General features: G+C 39.1%; 1 protein-coding gene across 5 annotated transcripts in view; it reads left to right on the top strand.

Annotated features, from left to right (window-relative positions):
- C11H9orf85 (chromosome 11 C9orf85 homolog) overlaps nucleotides 1–8373 on the top strand; it is a 74243-nt gene extending 65870 nt beyond the window's left edge. The window contains exon 5 of one of the 5 annotated variants that reach the window (XR_010109053.1): nucleotides 5105–5243. Coding sequence is in view for 3 of the 5 variants with exons in the window: in XM_055091899.2 (XP_054947874.1) it covers nucleotides 2486–2780 (295 nt within the window). In the remaining 2 variants the exon portion in view is untranslated. Of the gene's footprint in view, nucleotides 1–2485; nucleotides 2846–5104 lie in introns of those variants that run through there. The other 4 variants (XR_608688.6, XM_055091897.2, XM_063593980.1 and 1 more) reach the window with 4 other exon arrangements.
- The last annotated feature ends 2354 nt before the right edge of the window (nucleotides 8374–10727 follow it).

A 10727-nucleotide genomic window follows, 5' to 3' on the forward strand; every position in this document is an offset into this window, starting at 1 on the left:
AGTAAAATTAAAACTGATAGATGTCACATTTATGCAAAGTTATAAATATTCCATTATCCTAAACTTTTTTTCTTAAGTGAAATATATAACAATATTAACCTTTAACACAACTTTGTCCCTTCCTTTTACCCCTCTTTCTAGGTCTTTTCCTTTCCTTGTAACATTAATCCTGTATTGAATGATTGCCCTGTAATTGTGGCATAGAATTTTTTTCTCTCGTATTGTTCAGATTTGTCAGCAATACTGAATGTTACAGGACCACTTTCCACAATTTTTACTGGCTACGCTGATGGAATCTAGGGGGTTAGAATTGCTTACTCATCTCTATGCTAGTGAGTCCCACAATTTTGTCAATCATCATACCTACTGAAAAAAAATCATACCTTTCCAAATCTCATACATGAAACTTTAATGTGGTTGCACCTTTAAACTAAGTGGTACAAGTGGTACAGTATTTCATCAAAACTTGGTTTAAACATTTCTATAACCTCTAGCAATGTTAATTTGAAGTATATGGATTAAATTTTAATATTAAACATTTATATGTAAATCATTTAAATATTTTAAATGAACTTTTTAATTTTTTGAGACGGAGTCTCACTGTGTCACCCAGGCTGGAGTGCAGTGGCGCGATCTCAGCTCACTGAAATCTCTGCCTCCCGGTTTCAAGAGATTCTCTGGCTTCGGCCTCCCGAGTAGCTGGGATTACAGGTGCCCGCCACCATGCCCTTGTATTTTTTATGGAGACAGAGTTTTGCAGTGTTGGCCAGGCTGGTCTCAAACTCCTGACCTTAGGTGATTTGCCTGCCTCAGCCTCCCAAAGTGCTGAGATTACAGGCATGAGCCACTGCGCCCGGTCACTTTTTTTTCATTTTTAAAGTAGATCAAATGTCTTTGAATTCAACATAAGTTGTAACTAACATTTTTAAAAATATAGTTTTTTTTACAGATACCTTGAGCAAAAGAATCCAGACACAAGATATTATATACTTTATGGGCCGCATTATGCAAAGTTCAGAAATCGTTTTAAGTAACTTATGGTGATAGACATCAGAATAGTGGTTATCTTTGGGGAGGTGGTATTGACTGGGAATGTGTATAAGAGGGGAACTTCTGGAATGCTGAAATCATCTGTATCTTGATCCAGGTGGTAGCTACACAGGTACAGAAATATAAAATTCAGCACTTAAAATTTGTTTATTTTGACTGGGCATGGTGGTGCAGGCCTGTAATCCCAGCACTTTGGGAGGCCAAGGTGGGTAGGTCACGAGGTCAAGAGATCTAGACCTTCCTGGCCAACATGGTGAAACCCCATCTCTACTAAAAATACGAAAATTAGCTGGGCATGGTGGCACATGCCTGTAGTCCCAGCTACTCGGGAGGCTGAGGCAGGAGAATTGCTTGAACCCAGGAGGTGGAAGTTGCAGTGATCTGAGGTTGCATCGCTGCACTCCAGCCTGGTAACAGAGCGAGACTCCGTCTCAAGAAAAAAAAATTTTTTTTTGCTTATTTAGTTGTATGTCAGTTTTACCTCAATTAAAAACTAATAACACTTTTAAAAATAAATTAGTAGTAATGTATTGTTATGAAATCCATGCCTTAAAATGAAACAATATAAATCTTGACTTAAACAAGAGTAGTAGATAAAACCACTCTGAGGCAGAATGATCTGAATCTCACCGCTGTGACCCTGTTCTCATTTCTTTACCTTCGTGACGTTATGTTATGTGTGCCTTTCTTTGAAAAATGAGGGCTGTAATTTCTACAGTGTAAACTTATTGTGAGTATTAAATATGTAGAAAACACTTATCATAGTAGGGACTCTCTTCATGATGTTTATAAATATTACTTGATACTTTTTGGTTGAGACATTCCTTTCAAATCATCCTAGGGGGTTTTGTGGGCGTAGGAAGCAGGTAATCTTGAAACTCTTGGATGGAGGTAAAAGAAAGAAACCTGGAGACGGAATTCCTATTACACTGAAAGGGCAGAAGCAAACCCCTCCAATGAAAACATTTATACAGGAAAGTCAGGCTTGCTATTCACAGTTTTTAATACTTGTTGAGTTATAGACCCTTAAATAATACCACCCATAAAGGTGTGAGTGCAATAGCAAGCTTTAGAAAAAATATTGACAGTAACAACTTTATAAACTGTCCATTATTTCTTTGTCAAAACTATAACTATTGCTAACTATAATTGATATCACACACACACCAAGGAACTTGAGTAAATCAAGTGATCAAAAAATTGATATTTTAAAATTACAAAATTGAACTAAAAATAGAAAGTGAATTAGAAAAACATACTCCATTACACTGAACTTTTATTCAAATTCTAAATTTGCATTTTAAATTACAAATAAATTTTTAGCATAATTCAGTATGACCTTATGTATTCCACTTTTTATTTTTACTTGTTTAATATAGTTACAAATTTATTGTGACAAATTCTTTTTCTTTTTTCTTTTTTTTTTTTTTTTGAGATGGAGTCTCACTCTGTCACCCAGGCTAGAGTGCAGTGGCACAATCTCAGCTCACTGCAACCTCCACCTCCCGGGTTCAAGCGATTCTCCTGCCTCAGCCTTCAGAGTAGCTAGGATCACAGGTGCGCGCCACCATGCCCGGCTGATTTTTGTACTTTTAGTAGAGACAGGGTTTCACCATGTTGGCCAGGCTGGTCTCGAACTCCTGACTGCAAGTGATCCACCCATCTCAGCCTTCCAAAGTGCTGGGATTACAGGTGTAAGCCATTACACCTGGCCTATATTTTTTCTTTAATCTGTAAGAGTTATTTATTTCTTTTGCCATTGTGAAGAAAAATCATAACATGGGAACAATGACCTAAATAACTGAAAAAGGAAATGAATTGGCCCTGGGGAAATTGCCGTGACCAGCTGAGGTTAGAAAAGATAGTCCAGAACAGGACAAAACTGACATCCCTTAGCAGAGGATATTACAACATGTCCGCAAAGTCAGGAAACATAAGATAAAATGATTTTTAAAACTTTATTATTTACACTTCCCAACAGTGTACTGTACTCAATGTGTTTTCTGGCTAAGTACTCTAAATTTAAAGCAATAGGTCCAATTGTGACTCTGGAAAAACATATAATGAGTAATCTGGAAACACAGGGAGAATAGTATATTATATACTTCACCCAAAAACATTCTGAGCTCACTGTTTAGAAGTGTAACTAAACAGTTACACACTGTTTAAAAATAAGTTTCTCCTATGTTTCTCGTCTCTGCAACACTTGTGGCTGCCAGCTGACACAAGGCAGGTGCAGTGTGAGTGGCTGCCAGTGGACAGTGACAAAAACAAGACTTACTGAAACAAACAAGTGTTTCATAAATAATTTGGAAACAATTTTGGAATCCCTTTCTTGGCCATGGAAATAGTACACTTCAGATCCTATTAAGTGATTTATGTGTGGGAAATCCTCAACTGGTAATGCTGGAAATGCTTAATGATGCTATACTACTGTCCGTAAATGTGAGAGGATATCCAACAGAAAATGAAAATCCCAGAGGAAGCAAGCCACAGTAAGGGGCCAGGCTGTCTCTGCAGGGTCATGAACATTTGATATAAAGTTTGCATTGTAGCTGTGTGGTTACACAAGCAGGTACAACTGAAATGGGCCCTAGGGGATAGATTAGAGACAAATCAGGAATCCACAAAACAGCTCCATAGTATGTTTGGACCAGCATCTAACCAGTCAACCTCTGTATATTTTTCCAGTCATACAGCATCCTCTTTTTCTATGATCCACTTGTCAAGTAAATTTTGCCCACACATGGGACATGCTTCTAGTCCAAAAAATAAATCATGTTCTTCCCAGCTGTAAATTAATTGCAGAGATGACTAAAAACATCATGGAATTGAACTTAAAGCAGCAATTTTGCTTTTCTTTGTTCACTGCTGCATTAAGGAGTTGGAAGCTTTAGAAGGAGTTTCAACTCAGGGGTCACTGTCCCTTGAGTGAGACCCCACCTGTATGGAGGAGCTGGTGATTCTATATCTGCACTTAACATTGTTAGTAGACTGACTACTATATCTTGCTATTTATATTCTATTTTTATATGTAGTAGATGTGATTAGTTAAGTCCAAATTCAATTAAAATTATCACAGTATTCCTGAAATTATGTATTTCCTCAATTTATGCTTAAGGTTCAATTTAACTATTGTGGGGCTATGATTTTTTTGCTGTTAAAAAGGAATTCTTGGCCTGGAAATGGTTGGGAATTACTGATAAAAATACCAGCCTTCATTGTGCTGTAAAGTCAGTTAAATTGTATGAAAGCTTTTTTCATAGTGATAATTGTCTCTATATTTTTAAAATGCTTTATCGAGGCATAATTTACATGCATAAGACTCACCAATTTTAAGTGTATAATTTAATGATTTGGTAAATAGACAAGCATTGTGCATTTATCACCACAATCCAGTTTTAGAACATTTCCATCATCCCAAAATGATCCCTCATGCTCATTTGTAGCCACTCCCCATTCCCACTCCCCAGCCCCAAGCAACTTAATGTTTTGTGTGTCCATAAAATTGCCTTTTATGAACCTTTCATATAAATGACATCATAAAATATGTAGTCTTTGAGTCTAGCTCCATTCACTTTACATGACATTTTTGAGGTAGAGCCATGTTAAAACATGTACCAATAGTTCATCATTTTTTTTTTTTCTGAATAGCATTCCATTGTATGGACATACTAATTTTGTTTACCCCTTCAAATTTGGATTGTTTCCACTTTGGGCTATTATGAATGATACTGTTGTGAACATTTGCATGCAAACTCTTTGTGTGGACATATGTTTTCATTTTTCTTGGATATATATACCTAAGAGGGAGATTAGATTGCTGGATTGTGTGGTAAATTCATATTTAGTTTTTAAGGAACCACCAAACTTGTGGTAATAGCTGCACCCTTTTACAATCCTAGAGCTTTGTGAGGACTCCACACTGAGGAGGCTCAAGATCCTCGCCAACACTTGTAATTGTCAGTGCATTTTGATTTATTGTCATTCTAGTGTGTGTGAAGTCTCACTGTGGTTTTAATTTGTATATTTCTTTCTTTTTTTTTTTTTTCAGATGGAGTCTCCCTCTGTTGCCCAGGCTGGAGTGCAGTGGCAGGATCTTGGCTCACCACAACCTCCACCTCCCTGGTTCAAGTGATTCTCCTGCCTCAGCCTCTCGAGTAGCTGGGACTACAGGCGCACACCACCATGCCCGGCTAATCTTTGTATTTTTAGTAGAGATGGGGTTTCACTATGTTGGCCAGGCCGGTCTCGAACTCCTGACCTCATGATCTGCCTGCCTCAACCTCCCAAAGTGCTGGAATTACAGGTGTGAGCCATCATGCCTGGCCTAATTTGTATATTTCTAATGACTCATGATGTTGACTGAGCATCTTTTCTTTTCTTTTTTTTTTTTTTTTTCCTTGTTTTTTGAGATGGAGTCTTGCTCTACAGCCCGGGCTGGAGTGCAGTGGCACCATTTCAGCTCAATGCAACCTCTGCCTCCTAGGTTCAAGTGATTCTCCTGCCTCAGCCTCCCGAGTAGCTGGGATTACAGGCACACACCACCATGCCCAGCTAATTTTTGTATTTTTAGTAGAAACAGGTTTTCACAATGTTGGCCAGGATGGTCTCCATCTACTGACCTTGTGATCCGCCCCACTAGGCCTCCCAAAGTGCTGGGCTTACAGGCGTGAGCCACTGCACCCAGCCAACTGAACATCTTTTCATGTGTTTATTAGCCATTCCTATATCTTCACTGGTGAAATGTCTATTCAGATGTGTTGCCCATTTTAAAAATTGGGTTGTTTTCTTACCATCGAGTTATGAGTCTTTTATATATATTCTAGATACAAGTCCTTTATCAGATATAATTTGGAAATATTTTCTCACTGTCTGTAATGTGTTATACATCAATTTTAAGATAGCCTTCACATTAAGAAACTAACGGTGTGGATAATAATCCTGGTATTGACAGAGGTTTGGACTCCTGAAGCTGCCACGCCTGGGCACATACTGCATCATTTACAAAACTGTAGAGAATTTTTGTTTTCTTCTGTATTGGGTCTATTGTGGGTATGTCCAACGTGACAAGGGAGGTAAGGGAAGTGGCATCCCCTGAGATAGTGACTGAAATGGCTTTCGTCATCTTTAAGTCAAAGTGAGATGCCAGTAATAGGATATATGTATGTATGTACTTGTGTCTCTGTATGTATGTAAATAAACAAACATGCTGGAAGGAGGAGGTGATTCAATCAGGGACTTTGTGAAAGAAAAAAAGAATAACTGGACCTTCCTTTAATGATGAAAACTGTTTATACAGCACACCATCAAAGCCAAAATGTGAATTTTGGTATTAGCCCGATTTTTCCTAAGAAACTGTTGATGTAACCACTGTAGTTGCAGAGATCGTTTTGGTATATTCTAGACCCTCTTTGTTTTGTTCTGTTTGGGGTTTCTTCCCCCTCAAGTTGCTCTTGTCCACCACTAGACTGGCTGCCTTTTATTCCATAGCAGACAGTCCTTAAGTCTTTGCATATGTCCTTATTCAAAAATTAATCTTCATCAGTTTTTTTCTGCAGAAAACAGTTTTTTAAATATCTTACATAAGAATGCTCTGCACCTGCAATCCCTGGTTGATGCAGTTTCCTTTCTCTCTTCTCTGTTCCCATTGGTAGAATAAATCAGTTCCTTCTTAAATCCTGAGCTGAAAATGTCCACACTTCCCAGAAGTGTACTTTAGAATCACCTGTAACATGTATTTAAAATACAGATTCCCCAGCTCCACGGGCAAAGCTCTCCTGCCATGTGACACCCTGATACAGTTCAGGGAGCCACTAAGGCAGGCCAAAATGGCTCAGCAGGCAAAGGTCCAAGCTGCCAGGGTAGTGTGTCATTACAGCATGCTTAGCATAGCTAGGAGGACAGGCTCACACCCAGCCCCACAGCTGTTGCGCTACAGACTCAGGCACAGGGCTGTCTAACTGGCAGATGTGGGCCACAACTGTTGGAGACAAGCCAGCCATATTTGGGAAAATCTTATTGTAAGGGGCAAGTGTGAGTGAGATTTAGGAGTCATGGGAAAATACAGCAACACAGTAAATCTTGTGTTATAGCAGAGATGTGGAAGAAAGAGATAAACTACTGGCCAGGGTGTCTCCTGACTGGGTGACTTGCCACCACATGGGCCAGGCAGGTTGCGGCAGCTCTGCCTTTGGGAGGTGGCTGGAGGAGGGGAGGAGAGAGAGGCATGATGAAGACAGATGCACCCTTTCCTGAGCAGGGGTTAACATTCAGGGTGCCGAAAGGAACTCCACAGCCTGTTTCCCATCTCTCTTGTCCTCATCAAGTACTGGTCCTCGTGTATGTGTTCTGCTTCCGCTTTCTCAGGATGTTTACGTTTTTGCAAATACGTTTATGGAAAAGAGTTACCTCACCCACCTCTCCAAACATCTATTTGTTTTACATTTTTATTGTGGGGGAGTGATCTCTTTACATAGCTTCAAATGGCATAACATTCAGCAGTATCCAAGCTTAGATATATCTGATGAGAGGAAAGTAATTGTGAGGCCTTTGTTCTAGTTACAGCTTTGTCACTATCTGACTCCATGACTCCAGCAAATTGCTTCAACTGTCTGGCCTGCAGTTTTTTTCTTGCGTTAAATAACAGACTTAGTCTAGATCGGTGGTTCTTATCATGTGGTTTCTGGACTAGCAGCATCAATATTACCTGGGAAACTTGTTAGAAATGCAAATTCTTGGGCTCTGCCCTAGACCTACTGAAACATACTCTGTGGGCGGGGCCCAGCAATCTGTGTTTGAAACGCGATTCTGATTATTTGACAAAAGTTTGCAAACCACTGGTCTAGATGAGTAGCTCTTAGCCTTGGCTGCACATTAAAATCATCTGGGCAACTTTTATAACCTACCAATCCTGGCCTCTTCCTCCAAAGATTCTGACTTAAATGGTTTCAGATGGGGACCATTGTTATGTGATTATAGTCGACGTCTAGGTGCTGAGGTCTTCAAAACTAAAGGTCAGTGTTTCCCAGCCGTAAATGCATACCTCTAGACCTGGCCTTCTCAAGCCACTAGGTGTTGCTATAATAGAGAAGAAAAGGCATTTTCAGAACCGTCTTTGGATATGGATGAGGAGGAGGAAAATGTATTTCTTAGCTTCTGATAAGAGATTATTTTGTTATTTTAATCTGAGTGCAATTTGCTAAATATTCATTTGCAACTTGTTAAATTTATTCAAAGAAATTAAATGCCCATAAATGACAGAAAGAATAAAGAATTGTGATATATATTTACAATAAAATACTCTTTAGCAATAAAAAGAAATGAACTAGTGATGTGCATTATAACATGGCTGAATCTCACAACATAATGAACCAAAAAGAACTGGACACAAAAGAAGTAATATCGTATCATTCCTTTAAGTGAAAATCAAACACAGGTAAAACTAATCTATGGTGATTGCGGTCAGGATAGTGATTACCCTTGGGGGTAGGGTGGTAATAATTAGAAGAGAGAACAAGGGAACCTTCCAGAGTGCTAGAAATGTTCTACTTCTCGATCTGATGATAGTTAAGTACATATACACACACTGCACATAAATATATATATACACTGAGCCATACTCTTAAATTTGCACACTTTACTGTATATGCATTACTTGTTAGTAGTAAAGATTTACAAAAAATAAAATGTAATCCTCAGGTGGAGTAACCGGTACCCCAGCCCACCATCGCTTGGTATATTTGGCATCTACCTTGGTATTTGTACCATCTGTGGTCACTAAAAGATGAACATAGCCCTTTGATTTCATGTTGATATTAAGTTAAAATGTATATATCAATGTCTATGGTCCCAAATTGAGAAGGTAATGGCATGGTCTCTATTTATTTAAAGGTTTAGTTTGTTTTGAATATTTGCGTGCCTGCAGGACCCACATTCTGCAGCAGTACCCATGGGTGATTGAATCTCTTCAAAACCATCTGCTGTCTCTTCCTTACTCCTCAAATCTAGTAAAAGGATCTGAGAAATAAAACTGCCTGCTCTTTACTGTCTGCAGAAGAAGACCTCACCCTTTCTCCTGTCAGTGACAGGAGGTCAAATGCATCCTAACAAATCAAGGTGACATTAAAAAAAAAAAAATCATTCTGTAGCAGGCAGAAATTTGCAAGTCCCTGCGAATTTCAATAAGCCACTGACTATTTAAACAAGGCATATCAGAAAGGCATTCAGGGAAGAAAAATGTGTTAGGGAAATGAAAACCAGAGTCACTTAGCAGAAAAATCCTTTGGAAAGGGAGTCTTATCATAATAGATGGGAAATTACCATCCATCACTCAGCTATCACTTTAAAGCCACAGGCTGGGTGATCTCACTTCAGGGAGCACATCTTAAGCACTGTTCATCAAAAACACGGGCTGGACTGGCTGATGTCTACCTATGAAATCATTCAAAGAGAGCCGAAATCTTTGTTCAGCTGGTGCTGTATTAAATGCTGTCAGTTTTACCTGATACCGTCTTTTGAAATGCTGTGCTCTGTGCCTTTATGTTCCAGTTACTTTGATGTCATTCTGTTGGAGTTGGGTAGAACACGTAGGGCAGCTTTTTTTTTTTTTTTTTTTTAGATAAAAAAAGGTTTTTCAAGAGATGGGGTTTTGCTATGTTGCCCAGGCTGGACTTGAACTCCTAATTTGTGGTCTCAAGGGATCCTCCCACCTCAGCCTCCATGAGTAGCTGAGACCACAGGCACATGCCACCTGTTAACTTAAAAAAAAATCACAAATCTACAAGTTTGGAAAGGTGAGGAGACTTTATTTCTTATAAGCAGTTATAGCTTGCAAGGTGGCATCCTGCAGGCTGGGAAGCACAGCCTCCAGGCAAGACCAGAGACAGGCACTTCGAAGGAGGAGGGGTTGGGGTAAGAGCTTTATGATGAATGGGGTGGCTAAACATACATATTCAACAGGTTACAGGAGGACTATAAATATTCATGAAGGTGGTCCTGACACATGCATATTGAACAAGCATGCATGTTATGTACAACCCATGTTCACTTTGGGGTGGAGACTTAACATTTAAATGTTAGGCCCTATACATAACATTTAAAAATTAGGTCCTGTACATCAGAAGGTCTTTTCAGGACATGAATGCACATAAATGCACAACCTCCGTAAACCAGCTAGAACCAGTCTCTTATCCAATCAAGGCTATAGTTGTGGCTGGTGCAACAGGGGTTCAGTTAGTCACGGTTGGCATGAGCTGCAACATTTTTTTACTATTACTTATCTCAAGACTAGCATTTGTTTAGCTGCTAGAGAAAAAGAAAACCCTTGTGGCAGTTAGAGCACAGTTTATCCTTTAAGTGTAGGAGTGCATGATTTAACTCTTGCCTGGCATAGCCTAGGTCCTGTTTATAATTTGGTATCTTATTGCCACAAAGAGTCTGTTCTATCAATCTTATGATCTTATTTTAACATTAATGCTGAGTGGTAATGGTGCCATGCTGTTACTAGCCCCAGGGCACTGTACCATGCTTAGTGAATTCCCTATGCCCTACTCATATCCTTGTAAATAGTGCCTTTATTAAACTCTCTTTAAGCTATTCAGAGTATGTCATCTATTTCTCTCTGGAATTTTTTTTTTTTTTGAGATGGAGTCTCGCTCTGTCACCAGGACGGAGTG

This window comes from Pan paniscus, chromosome 11 (genome assembly GCF_029289425.2).
Source record: "Pan paniscus chromosome 11, NHGRI_mPanPan1-v2.0_pri, whole genome shotgun sequence".
Lineage (NCBI taxonomy): Eukaryota > Metazoa > Chordata > Mammalia > Primates > Hominidae > Pan > Pan paniscus.